Consider the following 17,817-nt stretch of genomic DNA (forward strand, 5'->3'; position numbering starts at 1 on the left):
AACATCACCAGATTACTCATATTGTAGAAATAACACAAAAATTAAATTACCTTGAACCAAGTAGTGAGAAGCATACTTAGTCACAAATACTAGATTCTCACAAGGTACTACCCAAACTCTTGTACCATCTCATAGGTAAAAGTCTCAACAAATACTTGATCTTCAACTCACATTTCTTATCTTCAACATGGAACTCCCCAACCAACTCACTTAAGTCACCACTTAGAAGGCTTAACAAATTAAACTTCCACCACTAGAGGGGAACTTATCATTAAGGACAATGATCCAAAATAATTAAGTCATCTAAGTGAGACCTACATTGTTCCATTAAGACTAGAAAAACAAAATAACCTTTATTCACAAGTTTAGCCTTGAATACTTCCAACAAAACTTGGTTTAATAACATCGAAAATCTTTAGAAGAACTATTAAGAAGCACACTCCTTAGAAGGTTGTAAAGCTCTAAGTATGTTTAGACAAGTTCTAACTTATTCTCAATGGTTATAAAGAATTCACTGAGTTATAAAGATACTCTCTTAATATCAAGGCAAACAAGTAATTATCGTCTTTAGCAAAGTTAGTCACTTTCATGCTTTGCATCGAATAGAGGAGAAAATAAAATTGATGCCTCTTATTCCTCATATAGTCAAATTGTTCACTAAATAAACAAAATAAATACATAATAAGATAAGAATATAGCAATCAAGAGACGTGATAATTACAATATGCATAGCCAAATCACTTATCCTTTAAACATGGCATATATAAGCATAAAATTGCTAAAAACAAATTATTATATTAAAGGATGTCAATTATTGTGGTGCATGGAGATAACACAACATTCACACACAAAGTCATGGAGCATACAAAAACTTTCTTAAAAAGCAAAACCGAGATGTTTCACAACCACAACCAAGACTTTGAATCCAACACTTATTTTCATAATACACTTTTCCCTTACATTGGACGATAGAAGTCTTCAACTAAGTATTGAAATTAGACATGGTAAACTCTACTCCTTTCACATGGGGCACATAAGAATTAAATTCCTACTACAAAATTATATACAATCATAGAATCATAACCCCCACATGCCAAAGTTAAGTCTAAAAAGAAGACATAGTTAATTATGAAGAAAGGAATATGCGAACATCTAGTGGCGGATCCACGAAGGCACAAGGGGTAGCACATGCTACCCCTAAAAAGATAAAAATAAAAATAAAAAAATAAAAAGATGTTCAAAGAGACCGGTTATCTTAAATAACATGTCTCTTTGAGGTTGCTATAACAAATGTTGTTGCTTTCCATGTTAAAAGAAAAGAGACCTGTTATATATAAAACAGGTCTCTTAGGTTCTGAATTTTTTTTATTGAACCTGCTTTCCATGTTAAGAAAAGAGACCTGTTATATACAAAACATGTCTCTTAGATTCTGATTTTTTTTTTATTGAAATAAATTACTTTACTTTTTTTTTTGTAAGAAAAATTACTTTTACTTATATTTGTACATAATTTTTTTTTTTTTGAAAGACTCTCATTTAAGTTATAAAAAATTATAAAGTAGTAGAATTTAAAATTTTTAAATTATAAAATGTATATACTTATACTTTAATCCAAACATAACAATAAAAAAAATGAAATGAGTAATTATTACTCTTAAAAACTACTTTATTAATGAAATTCTTCCCATTTTTGTTGCACGCACTTTTCAAAATATTTGATAAGTAATATATTTACTATTTAGTTTCATATGAGTAAATCAATAATTTATTTTAAATAAATAAATTTATAGTTTTATATTTACCTTATGAATAGTAAATACTGAGGAATACATACAAAAATATACTATTTAACATATGGAATACTTTTTAATATGATCATATTGATAATTAGAATATACTTTATTCCATATTTGCGAAATGAAAATTTATCTACCAAATTGAATTTTTAAAATTTAAATGCTAATTATTAAACGATAATACTAGTATATAATATATAACTTTTTTCTTATTTTTTTCCCTAATTATTCTATGCTACCCCTAATTAGAATTCCTGGATCCGCCACTATGAACATACCTCCATGGTGCCTCTAATAATTTACCTTAGCAATCAATGATGAACAACCCAAAGATGAATCATATTGTTATCATGTGGAGATTTACTAGATATAGCATCAAAAGAAATAAAATTCTTAAGAATCACTTTCCACAGATAAAGAAATCGATAATAATTCTTTAAACAAATGTCAATACTAAACCAAATTGAACCAAGTAAGAACAAAAAACGAGCAAAACATGCTATAAGAATTAATAACTCTTGAAAACTCTCTCTTAAGGTGACACTAATGAAATAAAATAATCTAACCATTGAATTGAAAATAATAATTCAAACATATTTTACTTCAAAATTTACATCATAATGTTAACACAACTTTGTTAACACATTCCTGTCAAAAAAAAAAAAAAAAAAAAAAAAAAAAAAAAAAAAAAAAAAAACAAACTTTGTTAACACATTAAAAAATAAAATATTATCACCCAAAGAATATCAAGAGTAATAAATAATAGTTATGGAAGCTTAACACATCTAAAAGTCTCAAAAGCAACCATTAAAATAAATAGTACTATTAGGGGACAAAGCGTATAACTCTTCACAAACAACATTGCATGATTCTATTCAAACCTTCACTCACTCAAGAAATCGTAAAACTAATACAAGTTCACGAAATTCATGGATAAGTGCAATGTAGGCATTTAGCATTGAGCATGAACAAAATTTCCACAAGCATGACTAGGGATGGTAACGGGTCGGATATGAACCAGGTCCGGATGGACCCGAATCTAGATCCGTTTTTCAACCTCGGATCTAGATCCGTTAGGTCTAGAAATTAGAGATCCAGATCCAGATCCGACGGGTCCACCGGATCTGGGTTTAAAACGGGTCCTACATGTTTTGGCCCAAACTTTCCTTTATTTTCAATTTTTAACAAATCAATTATTATAGCTTGCATTATTGCTTATAGACTTGTAGTATACTTCGTACATGCAGAAGGCTTATTCTTAAAATTAAGATCTGAAGTCTGTAGACTATATAATTTTAAAAAAACAACAAAAAACTAAAACAAATAAAAGCAAATTAAATAAAAAAAATACACAAAATTAAAACAGATAAAAGCAAAGTAAATAAAAATCACAAAATTGGAACATTTTTTTTTTTTGGTGGTCAAGACTCAAGAGGGGCAAGCCCTAGAAACAAACGAGAAAGAAAACACAAACAAAGACAGAAAATAAAAGAACTACTCTACTGACTACCACAAAGCACAATCAAGCATGGGATTTGTTCTTATTGCTCACCACCAGCCGTGGCCACGCTTGTACAAACAATGAATCAAAGGAAAACAACGAGGGGAAGGGTCTTGATGAATGGAGGTTGGCCAGCGCTTGGAGAAGCTCCTCGGTGCTTAGTAATGGAGGATCAATCGCCGACTAGATGGAGGTTCGCTCGCCATAGTTGCAGACCTGATGGGCTTTAATGGAGTTAGGGGTAGAGAGAGAAAGTTAGGGTTTGTACTAGGGGGAGACAATATTTAACTTTTAATTCGCGAACGACCTAAGTGTCTTTTAGAGTTGTATACTTGGGCTGGGCCAAATGTATAATTAGAAATTTTAGTTTTTTTTCAGAAAAATTATAAAACAGGTAAACGGATCAGGATCCAGATCCAATTTTTTCAAAAGGACCCAGATCCGACCCGGATCCGTCAGGTCCAAAATTTGAAGATCCATATCCGTGAAAAACGGATCTGGATCCACGGATCCGGGTCGGGTCGGGTCTAGATCTACTGTCATCCCTACTTAAGAGGGGCAAGCCCTAGAAACAAACGAGAAAGAAAACACAAACAAAGACTGAAAATAAAAGAACTACTCTACTGACTACTACAAAGCACCATCAGCCATTGGGCTTTGTTCTTATTGCTCGCCACCAGCCGTTGCCACGCTTGTACAAACAATGAATTAAAGGAAAACAACGAGGGAAAGGGTCTTGATGAATGGAGGTTGGCCAACACTTGGAGAAGCTCCTCGGTGCTTAGTAATGGAGGATCGATCTCCGACTAGATAGAGGTTCGCTCGCCATAGTTGCAGACTTGATGGGCTTTAGGGGAGTTAGGGGTAGAGAGAGAAAGTTAGGAGGGGAGACAATATTTAACTTTCAATTCGCAAGCGACCTAAGTGTCTTTCAGAGTTGTATATTTGGGCTTGGCCAAATGTATAATTAGAAATTTTAGTTTTTTTTTCAGAAAAATTATAAAACTGGTAAACGAATCTAGATCCTGGTCTAATAGTTAGACCCGGATCCAGATCCTTTTTTTTTAAAAAGACCCAGATCCGACCCGGATCCGTCGGGTCCAAAATTTGAAGACCCATATCCGTGAAAAGCGGATCTGGATCCACAGATCCGGGTCGGGTCCAGATCCACTGCCATCCCTAAGCATGACATATACATATCAAGGTATATATTTGCATATGCTAAAAATAATAATCTTTGATATCATACTCAACGTAGCACAAAATTCATGGTAAAACTTATAAAACCTACAATTTAAGAAGTCTTAAATAACCATGAATTATCTATCAAAATAGGCATGTAAACATTAGGTACTCAACATATTGCTAATAGAAATTAATCTAAAACAATAGCCTAACATTTACTCTCTCAAAGAACAAAACAGTACATATGTTAAAAAAAACCAACATATTGGTAAATAAAACCAATTAAAATATTTATAAGTACTAAGTTCAAACCACAAGCATAGAACAAAGAGATAGAAATAATCATACCATGTAATATCACACATATATAACATGGATTATACTTTAGCCTATAAACTAATAATCATATAACAAATAATACATTATGGACAAAATAATCATCCAACATTATTATAATGCCAAAAAATCACAACTCATATATTTGTCAAGAGGATTATTAGATATTAAACCACAAGCTAAACATAATCAATATAAAAATTGGTTTAGAATGGACCTCCCTTAAATTAATTCAAGAAATGAGAATGAGCATTCTCGTAATACGCCCAAACATCCACTCCAAAAATGCAGCTCAAAGATGTCGTCATAAATCCAAAATGTGAGCTGCTATCAATGATCTAACCGTTGAAAATGAAGCATTGTATGTCCCGAACAAGCTCCCAAAATTTCAGCCAAAACCGACCATAAATGACCTTTGATCGGCGGTCATCTTCGGGACTGCTCCCAGAAACGTGAACATAAACTTTTCCCAAAAAATTATTTTTCTTCACACCATACAATCTTTCAATCAATACCCATTGAGTAGCCATTGATAATTAATAATTCATTTTCAAAATTGTTGTAAAATAAGTGTTTCAAAGGCTACAAAAATATAAGAATAATGTGTTTGTTTGATCAAAGGAAAATGGTGTGGCATGACATTTCGTCACTGAATTTGAAAACGAATTCCGGCGCAATCGGGGTGCACATTGTATCGCCGATACGTTCCCTAAGGTTACACACCACTCTCACTCAAAGGCACTTTTGGGTGAGAGGTGGAGCCATATAAACTTATGCCCAAAAGAAGAAGAAATGTGTTTATCTCTTTTGATATGTATAATGTGTATGTAGTCTTATGTTTTCCGAAAAGATTCCAACCCATATATACACAATGCAAGGAGTACGAAGAGTCAAATGTAACCATTAAATGAGTGATTAAATCAGAATAATAAAGATGATTTAATCACAATAAACAACCACTTGAATGAGGGGTTTACATAAGAATAGCAAAAGACCATCAACGAATCTAAGAAAAAGAGTAGAAAGCCAAAGAGTGAATCTAGACATGGAAAAAGTCTACTCCACAACCCACCTGTGGGCAAACGTGGTAGGCCACAACCTACTTGTGGATTAAACTGATCATACTCTAGAAAAGCCACAAACCAACCGAGAAATATGACTTTTACTCTCTTTATTCCAACAATTGTTACACCCAAAAATTAAATTTCTGACTTTTCTTGACTTTGACCCATTATCCGAGTTAAATAAACTCTAGAATTATGGTGAAGTACTTGGGTCATTCGATGGTAGCAATTAAAGGTGGGCTGGATTTAATCAAAGGCCCAATATGAAGAAAGGACCAGTTTGGAGACAAATTAAAAGAAGACAATTCGATTTCAAAGAGAGTTAGCGCCAACAAGAGTAACAGCAAAACAATTATTGGAGTAAGCCACAACTGCTCTAATTTGTTTATAAATAAAGGTAAGGAAACCGTATGAAGACATTAACAAATCAATCAACAACAAGCATTTCATTTTTTTTAAGCTTTCTTCTTAGTTTTCTTAGTTTTATCTTGGCTTAGTAGCCAAACGATAGTGTAGTTTTCCTTAGCATGTATTGAAAACCAATTGTCTTTTATATGAACATGGAGGTAACCTTTCTTTCAACTTGTACAATTGTAGACTTGACTTTATTCTTTAATTAATGGAGAGCATTTGTATCTTTTGTCATATGTTTATCTACTCGTTTATTTAAGCAATCTAACTTATTTAATTTCTTTGGGAAGCTTCTTTATTGTTTATTTTGTTACGTTTAGCGAGGTTATCAATTCTTTGAAACCAATAACTCGAGGGACAGCCCCCTAATACTCTAAAACAAGATAAGGTATTTGACTTGTTGGCAAAGAACAATATTTGCCTCAACAGTTATGAATAGTGTCAAAATAACAAATGGGAAGAACGTTTAGGGACGAAGAGAATAGAATCTTCTACCAATTAACGAAGTGTTTATAAAACAGATGTAAAAGAAAAGTATTGCAATTACTCCGTATTATGAGATGGATAGATCATTGTACACCTAGAGGTGTCAATTCGAATGATCGGATCAGGTCTCAGAAGATCAGGTCGGGTCGGGTTGGGTCGGGTCAATTTTTAAAGTTGAGTCATGCTAAATTAATATTTCCACGCGAGACCAAATTTGAATCGGATATTTTTCGAATCGGTTTTAAATCGGGTCGGGTCGGATGTGATTTTGACACCTCTGACCAGATTGTCCGGAAGTACCATGTTGTGTGCAGTTATGCTCCATTGCTCCCTAGGAAAAAAAGCACAATTTTTTTTTTAATTAACGTTATTCGTAAGATTAAAAAAAAATGACGAGATTATTGCATAATTTGGACACTGTACGCTCACCAATCATACAACATTCCCAGAAACAGCATATCCTTCAAAGAAATACCCACTTCATCTTCATCATAAACTTCGATTTCCTCCTTCATTCAATCGTCGATCCATTCGAACTCCAACAATGTCGCTTAACCCAGGTCTTTCTTCCTCTTTTCTTGCTTAGTATTCATCTTCAGATAATTCAATTTTAATCTTCTCTTCTTTTTCATAATATAAACAATTTTAATCCAAGTTGAATTGATTTGCTGTGTGAAATACCTACTAACTTTTATATACTTTTGATTGAATTTCCTGCAAAATTAATTATAGTAATAAAAAATTAATCGGGTTTTTATCTATTTTTGTAATTTTTTATTAGTTTTGTTTATGGCTTTATCCTATGATATAATTGTGATTACTGTGCTTCTAGTTCTAGGTTTTGATTTAATATAAGCTCTAATTATGTATTTTGTTGGGTTTAAATTTCATTTGTTTAATTTTCAGTAATGTAATTGAAGCCTATTATTAAAAAAAAATGTGGAGTTAATATGGATTTTTGGTTTAATTTTAGAAACAATGGTGTTATCGTAGAAGAGAAAATTAAAGTTGAGAGGTTTCCTTAATTTGATTGATTATAACTCAGAGAATATCATGTTCTTTCAGCTAACGAGCTACAAAAATTATTCGTAATCAATGATCAAAGCGAAAAGCTGGTTGGGCTGTTACATGATACAGGGTCCAAAGAGGTTGTGATCCTCTGCCACGGGTTCACGGGTCGTAAGGTTCGTAAAACACAATGTATATAATGTTGTAACGACGGGTAGATTTAGTTAAATTATCTAGTATTCTAATTGAAAGTTTTCCAGCAGCAACTTCATATAACTGATTTTGGTAGAAATGATATTTGATCAATTTGAGTCATACATTGTTGTTGAATTGGATCCTATGGTACTTGTGTGCAGGAGAACAAAAACATGGTAAACATCTCTGGTGCATTGGAGAAGGAAGGAATAAGTGCCTATCGGTTTGATTTTTCTGGAAATGGGTATGTTGTGATTGATGGTTTGTCAGTTTTGTCAAAGTTCTTAGTGATTTACATCTAGTCTATGCTTGCTATCTTCAAAGACGTCAGAGTGGAGGAGCACGGTGTGAAAACAAAATCTTCAATAGGGCAGACTGTATAGACAATTCAACAATATAGGGACAACTTAAAGAAAAGAAAAAAAAACCCCTGTATTTCTTCCTTCTAAATGTTACGGAGTACTGTATGGTTGAATTGTCTATCATGCAAGAATAGAATTTAAAATAGATTTTAAGTTTTGGCAATGTTATTTTTTACAAGCATCTCTTTATATGGTGCTTGCAGCCTTTTATATTTACAGGTACTATAAAAAACAATATACATCTACATTTTTCTGGTTTAATGTTTTTGTTTGGCATCGCTAAAAGGTTACCTTACCGGCTTACCCTTTTGTCTGGCATAGGGAGAAGGTTAATTTTCTTGATGAAAGAGTGGGAGCTTCCTGCCTTCCCCCTCTGTTGGCACTTCATTGTCTGTGTTGTCTTACATATATTCTCTTCAATTTATGTTTTATAATTGACAGGTGGAATATCCCTTATGTTTAATGCAATCCTAAGTCCCAATTACTTTGTACATTATTTCTTTTTAGCACAATCTTCAATCTTGCTTGCCTGTGCTATTCAGAGAAAGCGATGGTACATTTGCCTACGGAAACTACATGAAAGAGGTGGAAGATATACGTGCTGTTGTCAAGCATTTCAATGGGGTGAACCGTAGTGTGAGTGCAATTGTAGGCCATAGTAAAGGTTAGTTCCTATTTTTAAAAACAAAAATTATCTCTTAGGATCAGTTAAAGAACAAATTTGGATTCTTTTGATGAATTTAAATTATTTTTCTTCTCTAGCAAATCAACATTCTACAATTGACATAATTTCCCTGACTATCAGCCTATATAGCTAGTCTTCTGCTGAACTTATTATCTAATTCATTCTTCTTTCCAATCTTTCTTCTACCAAAGACAAGCCTAAAACATGGGGTTTTGGTCTTTTTTTCACATTGAGATGCTGCCTTTGGAAGAGAAATCCAATACAGGTAAAAATATCAGGAAAATGCTAGTTTTTTTGGATAAAAATGATTTATACTCTGGTTTCTAAAGCTGCAAATATATTAACTTTAGCGAAGATTTATGTTGTTATGACTTATGAAACAACTTATGGCATACATTGCAATAATGAAATCATAAACATATGGGTTGTGCGTTGCATAAAAACTAAGCTTCACTAACTTTACAGCCTACATTTAGAGTTTTAGACCAAAGAAGAATTCAAACAAGCATAATTTTACCATGTGTTTGGCCCTGTCCTCTGGAGTGTGTTGACTTTGCTTTTATTCTATCTATTTGTAATGCTTTTGCTGAATAGCATTAGGGAAATGTTTGAGATTTGAAGTTTACTAGATTTCTAGCATAAGCAATCAGGTTACCTGGATTTGTGTAAAACTCAAGGGAATGTATTAATACATCACTGCTTTGTATTGTTGAGATAAGTTTGCTGAAAGCATGCTCTTACAGGAGGTGATGTTGTCTTACTATATGCTTCAAAGTATCATGATATCCGCACGGTTGTCAATCTGTCTGGGCGTTATGACTTAAAGAAAGGCATAGCAGAACGTTTGGGTGAAGACTTCATGGAGACTATTGAAAAGAATGGATACATGGATGTGGAGTGTCAAAATACAGGTATCAATCCAATAACCAAAACATTGTCTCATTTAGGTCTACTTTTCCCCAATACCATCTAATATGTAAAGATGTGTGAAGATTGATTTTGCTCTAGGCTCTCTTTTCTGCGTGTATATTGCTTGGATTTGCTCCCCCTCTTGATACTTGTTTCAATTGTCAAAATTGAAGTCCTTGATGACATTGCCTTGACAATGCTTTGGTATCTTTTAGGAAATGTATTGTATCGTGTGACCAAGGAAAGTTTGATGGAGCGCTTGAATACAGATATGCATGAGGCAGCCCTTAAGATTGACAAAAATTGCAGGTTTGAAGTAGAATATTACTTTCTCAACCCTATTAAAAAAATTGAAAAAGAAACCTTGTATTTGATTTTTGTTTTTAATAATAAGAATTTCTTTTTTCCTTGTTCTTATTATAAATGCATTGTTCTCGCCACACTATAACATTAAGACAAATGCTTTATTTTCATGTTGACTTGTTGAAGATATTTACTTACTCTTTTTATTCTATTTTAATTGTCACATTTTCCTTTTGTGTTCGTCCCAATTTTATTGTTACACTTTCTTATTACTGGATCTACTCATGATTGATTTCTTCTCTTTTCTCACTACTTAAAGAGTTAAAACTTATTGCCTTCACGTCATATCTTATGGAGGGGTCAAGGGGATATAAAGGGAGGAATCCAAAAAAATGAGAAAAGGGGGGAACTATTAATATAATGAAGATTCTCTGTCTTTGGCGGAGTCTCAGCTGTCCTATATCATTTGTTACTCGCTGCACCCAGCACCATATTTTGTGGTGTGGAGTGCACCTCTGTCTCTGGTCGAATATCATGTCTTCCGCATCATCCATGTCATGGTTTGCAGCTAACATCACAATTTGTGGTTTGGAGTGCACCGAATTAAGGTCGTGCGGTCGTCGTGCTGCTCTCTGCTCCCAAGTTATAGTTGCTGTTGTTACTGCCAAATTGGCATTTTGAACGCAGTGATTTTGTGTACATTCACTATACATGTAATAGGATAAAATCTGTCCACTTTCAACGTCAATGGAAGGGTCTCCAGTTTGGGTTACTATTAGTGTGGATGGACTAAGTGAAATGTTTCTATAAGGTGAACAAAGTTGTATGCCAGTGAATTGCCTTTTAGAGTGTGTTTGGATTGAAGGAAATGGAGGGAAAAAAAGGGAAGGGAAATGAAGGGAGGGAGTATCTTTCATTTGGATAGCAAATTAGGCATGACGGGAATTGGAGGGGAGAGAAATGGAGGGATTAAATTCTAAGAAAATGATCCCTCCAACAATGGAAAGATTTGGAAGGAAAACTCATTATTCTTCCTTCCCCTTCCCTCCCCTTCACCTCCCTCCCCTTCTTTTCCAGAAACTGCCTTTTTGTAAATGTAGGGATAAAGCTGAGAGCCTTTTTGCTGTTGTATGGGTAAGGCTGCTTACATTTGGCCCTTCTCGCCCTTCCTAGATGGCAGCTTGTTCTAGGCTTTAGGGTAATGTTATTAGTATTGTATGGTATTCTGGTAATTTCGTACAATACCATCTAGAGATTACAAGATCTGGAAATACTTGAAGAAAAATGGGGTTAACAGGTGACCTGTTCATTGAAACTCTTACATATGGCTTTATAGTTTTGAAATTGACTTTTGATTGGCAAGGGTCTATAAGTCTATTGTTCTTCAACAAAGTCAAAGTGGAGACCAGAGATCTATACTAAAAGTTATTCCAAGCATGAGAGTAATCTGATTGGCTTAGGATCAAGTATGAGGTGGACTTTGTAGATTCATCTCTCCCTGTTTCATCCATGCTGGACTTGTTCCTCTGTTTAGGCAGAGGGAGAATGGATTAAATGGAGCTTTTATTTAATCATATGGGATTCAATATTAGTGGTTTTGAGCTGTGCATCCTTCTCTTACTAGTTCTTGCTTATAAACTGCTCATTGATCTAGCCTTGAATATATATGTCTGCAGTTGAAATAGTTTACATGAAATAAACACTTGTACTTAGGAAAAAACCTGCTTGCCATTTGTTGGATTAACCGAACCATTAAGTATTTTATGGTTTTCATTATTTAAGAACCATCAGCACATCACCTCTGGAGCATATACAACATTCCTTAGCAATATTGATTGATCTCATCTATGGCAGAATTATTATTCAGACTTACCTGCATGTCATGCTTAGGTCTGACAATATCTTTAAGAGCTGGGACTTTCATAAATATAGAAATCCATGCCTGTCACCTGTAATGATTTTATGGGACACTTTTGAAGAACTGTAGGTTTATTTTGTATTCAGCAGCATTCATGGTCTCATTTGTAATTTTGACTAAAGTATTTTTCAACTACCTCTATCCAAAGTATTTTTCAACTACCTCCTCTGTCACCTACATTTTAGCCTTTGTATTCCACTTACATTGTATCAACTTACAGAACTGCATTTTAGGGACATGGAGATCTGAACTTGGGACTTGTATGATATTGGTTCCTTCAAATAGTACCTCTTACCATTGGTCCATCTGAATTTTCTTTGCATATTATAGAAACAATAAGATAAAAAAAAAGGAAAGATTAAGGGAGGTGACATGTGGCATATGAGTGATTTGTGATTATATGTGGCATATGAATGTATTTGTGGTTTGTGTTTTTAAGTATAGAAGTATAGATTATTGTTTATCTTAAAAGTACTGTTATTTCAATTTCCTAATGACTTCTCTCTGATTCTATTTTTCCAGGGTGTTGACTGTTCATGGAACAGCTGATGAAATCATTCCCGTTGAGGATGCATATGAGTTCTCTAAGATAATGCCAAACCACAAATTGCACATTATTGAAGGGGCAAATCATTCTTTCACTGAACACCAAGATGAACTAGTCCCAGTCGTCATTGACTTCATTAAGTCATGCATGCATCAAGACAAAGAAACCTCTGGCTAAGTATGCTGTGCTTATTATTTTCTCTCAAATGGCTAGCAATTTTTTGTTTGTATATTTGAGTCTCGAGCTCTGAAATGGTTGCCTTACTTGGGTTCTTGCACTTTTCGTTGACAGGTTTACATCAGCAGACTATTTGTTCTTACAGAATTCCTGGATCAAGGATCAGGGGTTTTTAATATATGCAAATAGCTCAAGATCTTTTTGTTAAGAGCTATGGTCTTGATATTCACGATAATTGCTCAATGTTGTGTACAATGTACATTCACCCAAAAAGTTTAAAATTGTCGAACAGTTTATATTAGCTGCTCCCAACAGCGCTTTATGGTATACTTTTGTTGCCAAAATCTATGATAGCACATAACAACCATCTAGGCTTTAGTGTGGGAGCTTTTGGGGAAATTGTAGTTTTAATAAATGGTCCTCCATAATTTTCTTCACATTTTGGAAACTCGCCTACACTTTGTAGTTTACCCTAACTTGGAAGTTGTCATGGTCTCATGATGAAGGCAATGTCTCCTTGCTTGCCAATGAGAATATGCTTTAAATTGTGTGCCGTTCATTTGCAAATGTTTGTCCAGTATGAAGTACGAAGCAACAAGAACGGCTAAAACTGATTTCATCATACGGAGTAATGGAGTATCAAAGTATGACTTCAAATGTTCATATCCTTTTTGACATTTGAGATTGAGTTGATAGGTTAATGAATTAGTAAGAACTACGGGAATAATTATGAATGAGATACCTATAACCTCCTCTATAATGTTGCAGTTGATGCTTTACCTTGTATAGGAGTATTTGATGATTGTTATAAAAAGTGTCATCTAATCAAAGAATCTAAATCTAATTACTCCTTACTCCTTGGTGTAAGTTTCTTTTTCGTATTTTTTATTTATTTATTTGTCCTACTCTCTCCGTCTCACAATACAAAACATATTCGGGTTTTTTTCGCGGAAATGAAGAAAGTTGTAAATTCTTTTAAACTAATGATTAGAAGTACATATGTGCATGTGCGGTTAAAGAGAGATGGAGAGAAAGAAAAAGTAATTGAGAATAGTTGAAGAGATAGAGAGAGAAACTGTTAGAAATTGATGTCAAAAGTACAAAAAAAAAAAAAATGGCAACTCATCAAAAAGAGGGTAATAATGTCAAAAAGTACAACCTTTAAATAAAACATAGACATTGTAAGTTGGTTTACCCAAAAAGGAAAACAGGCTTTGTATTATGAGAAGGAGGGAATATTTATTAACAAATCTTTTTTTTTTTTTGACAGGTATTTCTTAACAAATCTCAAATCCCTACAAATGAAACCCAATATGAAGTACTTTTTTTGTTAGAAGGATTATATTAAATCAATTTCCGCCAAGGATAAAATTCATTGTGGAATGTTGCCAATACAAATAAGTTCATCACAATTACGAGTGTCCCATCTTGCAACTAGACGGGAAACTGTATTTCCTGCTTTACGTACATGAGAAAAATTTAATCACATGAAAAGATTTACCAAGCCGATCAATATCATCATAAATCAAACAAATAGGAGAGCTTACATTCTTGGCCTGTCGCATGGTCGCTAACCACATTCACAGAGTCAATTTCAACCCACACATTAGTAATACCCAATCGCAGAGCAACCTGGCAGCCATAACGAACAGCAGCTGCTTCAGCAGATTCAACATGCCAGTATGTAGGGAGTTTCTTGGCAGCAGCCCAGAGAACAACACCATCACAGTCCCTCGCAACCACTCCCCAGCCCCCAGCAGCCCCAAGTCCAATATGTGCATCAACATTAAGTTTGATAGTGCCATATGGAGGGCGAACCCATTTACTCACAGTAGCATTAGCAGTATAGGCAGTCGGTTTGAAGACCTTGGCAGCATATACATTGTAATCATGCACCATTCCTAGACAGCCAGCAGCAGTTAAACCAATATCAAAAGAGGAGCTATCATGCACTCTCTTATTTCTGCAGAACCAGACAGCCTACACAATAGTCAGAACTTTCCTGAGCACCCCTTTGTCAGTCTTCTCAACTATCCAGAGCAACCTGTCAGCAAGGAGCTTGATGAGGAAGTGTTCAATAATTGTAGCGAGGTCATTTACTACCCACACCTGCTGTACTTCAATACATTCGAAAAAGGCATGAATGATTGATTCCTCCTCCATGCCACACCCACCACATAGCCCATCAGTGGCAATAAGCCTTCTGAACAGCTCCTATTTTAGTGCCAGACTACCTTTACAGGCATTCCATACAAAGTGAGACAATTTAGGCAGACCACCTAGACCCCAAATAATTCGCCAAACTTGATTATTTGCACTACATGCACTATTTCTCATCTGGTCAGGCCCCAACTTTCCAAGCCAGTAGGCAGTTCATACAGTGAACTCGCCATGTTGGATGGCCACCAGTACTTGGAATCATTTGGCAAATTTAGAGATAAGGGGATTTGTTGAATGCAGTCACATACCTCCTCTGGGAATAACTATTGCAGTATTTCCTGTATCCATTCACTGCAATGATGGTCTATTAAATCAGCAACACGGAGCTCTGGGTCAAAATTGATGTCATGAGTGGGTATCACATTCCCAGGAATCCATGAGTCAAGCCAAACCCGAATATCCCTTCCATTTCCAACCCTCCAATTTAGAACATCTAATAGCAACGCCTTGGAACCCCACAAACTCCTCCAAGAGTACCTTGGGTCATATCCTCGAAAAGCCTCCAAAATTGAACTGTTTTTGAAGTATATATTGAGCTTTAAGGATGGCATGAAGCAAAGGGTTCGGGTGGTTGTAAAATCTCCACATTTGTTTTGCCAAGAGAGCTTGGTTAAAAACCTTAAGGTCTCGAAAACCCAAACCCCTCATCGACTTTGGCTTACTCAATGAATCCCAACTGTGCCAATGCATTTTCCTAGAAGTCTCTGTTGACCCCCACCAAAACCGAGCCAATAAGGCATGAATCTCATCAATTAAAGTCTCAGGGATTTTAAAGATACTCATCATATAAGTTGGAATCGCCTGAGCTACCGCCTTGATCAAGATTTCTTTCCTGGGCCTAGATAAGAGCTTTTCTTTCCACCCTTGGATTTTCCACCAGATTCTCTCTTTTATTGTGGCAAAAATGGCTTTCTTCGATTTCCCAATGATTGTCGGCAATCCCAAGTACTTTTCATGTTTCAAAAACTTCTCTCACCCCCAAAATATCCACAATTTCCATTTCCCGGGACTAGGGATGACATCGGATCGGGTTAAATGGGAGACCCATCCCAGTGGGGTGGGGATGGAGGGAGGTTTGGCGGGTGATGGGGCGGGGATGAGTCGTATAAAATGTGTACCCGCCATGGGTGATGGGGCGGGTATGGATTTTAGAGTAGACCCGCCCCATTCCCGCCTCATATTTCCTTTAGAATAGTTTAGAATTTATGAACCTTAAAACCCCCTAAGCCCCAATCCGCCTAAACAATAAGAGTCCAAGTGGGTGGTGGCATACTTAGTAGTGATAGTGTGATATAATTGTCATTAATGTGATATATACGGCATCATGGCAGTGGGTTTGGGACAGTTTTGGGGTGGGTATAGATATCTAAGTGGGTGGTGGGATGGGGATGGATCCTATCTTGTACCCGACGGGGCGAGTATGGATATGGATATTGTACCCACCACGGGTGGTGGGGCGGGGATGGGTATAAGATTTTTAGGCGGGTATGGTTATGAAAATTCTAGTCCGCATAAAAGTCGTAGAACATAGATCATATGCAGATATTATGTCACAACCTCACCCTGATGCTGGAATGCACAGCTAATCGGAGTGCCAAGATTGCACAACAGAGTAATTTGATGATTTCCATAAGTACGACACTTAGCTTCGTGTACACTGACCTATTATCTGATGTTATGTTACCAGATCAATCACCAGCATTAAAGTCCATCTAATGCACACCCAACAATCATCAAGACTATTTCACACCAGCAACACACTGATCAAAAGCGCCTTTCAATAGGAAGAAGTCTCGTCAAACAACATCCCAAGGACACTCCTATAGTCCTCCTGAAACCTAGAAAAACCACTTGCAATTAGAAACATAGTGCCAGTAATGTGGGTTAACATTGCAACTTCATCTAGCAGTTGAACTCAAAAGGAGCAGAACATACAAATCAAAACTCAAACCTGAAACAAGAGTAGTATATTCTCCAAATTAGCACAGAGATTTAATTCCTCGAAGTTTGTGAGCAGTTTACAAGCACCTACATAAAATGTTGTCAAGCACTTGCTTCCATTTCCAAAAAGAAAGTTGAGTAGGCACAAGCACTTGGTGCACAAGTGCTTAGCTGCTTATAAATATCAGAGCCGCTCAAATAAGGCCCCTTTAGCCCCTGTACATTTCCTATAAATAAGGTCTTTTGTGGAGGCCAAAGTTGCACAAGCTAGTAGCCAGCAGTGATGAACATACTGAAACATCAGCGGTTCTTAACCCCTCGGTGTTAGCCTGAACAAAGCAATTCATGTGAGGAATAAGTAAAATTTTAATGGCAAGTAAACTACTTTGGTTTCTGAAGTCTCTGAAAGACACTGGCATATGAAGGTTTTCTTTCTTTCACCTTTTCTAGAAGGTAGGAAGATGGATCCTATAGGTGTTTTTATCATCTTTCTAATATTGGATTTGTTTGTAAAATTTAACCTTGCTAATTAAAATTTTCTTTTATTGTCAAAAAAAAAAAAAAGGTACCACTCAAACAAGTATAAGAATAAAAATTACTCAAATAACTGCACGAATAAGGGATTAAATAAAGAATAAGTACTTGAGGTGGATGCAGATGATCGCAGTGAATAAAAGCTTGACAGTCAAAAACCTCCATGGTTTAATTCATCAAAAGTAAGGAGCAAGAGGTAGAAAAAGAACATAACATAAGCCATATGACAATATCATGAA

The 17,817-nt window shown here is 35.3% G+C and overlaps 1 protein-coding gene across 1 annotated transcript; it reads left to right on the plus strand.

The window, feature by feature from the left end:
* The first annotated feature begins 7,164 nt into the window (after nt 1-7,164).
* Nucleotides 7,165-13,359, plus strand: LOC110683065 (mycophenolic acid acyl-glucuronide esterase, mitochondrial-like). Its single transcript, XM_021859413.1, has 8 exons — nt 7,165-7,339; nt 7,845-7,963; nt 8,144-8,226; nt 8,887-9,008; nt 9,773-9,940; nt 10,154-10,247; nt 12,682-12,883; nt 12,998-13,359. The coding sequence occupies exons 1-7, from the start codon at nt 7,324-7,326 to the stop codon at nt 12,881-12,883; spliced, it is 804 nt and encodes a 267-aa protein (XP_021715105.1). The 5' UTR covers nt 7,165-7,323; the 3' UTR covers nt 12,998-13,359.
* Nucleotides 13,360-17,817: the final 4,458 nt, after the last annotated feature.

The sequence above is a fragment of the Chenopodium quinoa genome, unplaced genomic scaffold (genome assembly GCF_001683475.1).
Source record: "Chenopodium quinoa cultivar QQ74 unplaced genomic scaffold, ASM168347v1, whole genome shotgun sequence".
Lineage (NCBI taxonomy): Eukaryota > Viridiplantae > Streptophyta > Magnoliopsida > Caryophyllales > Amaranthaceae > Chenopodium > Chenopodium quinoa.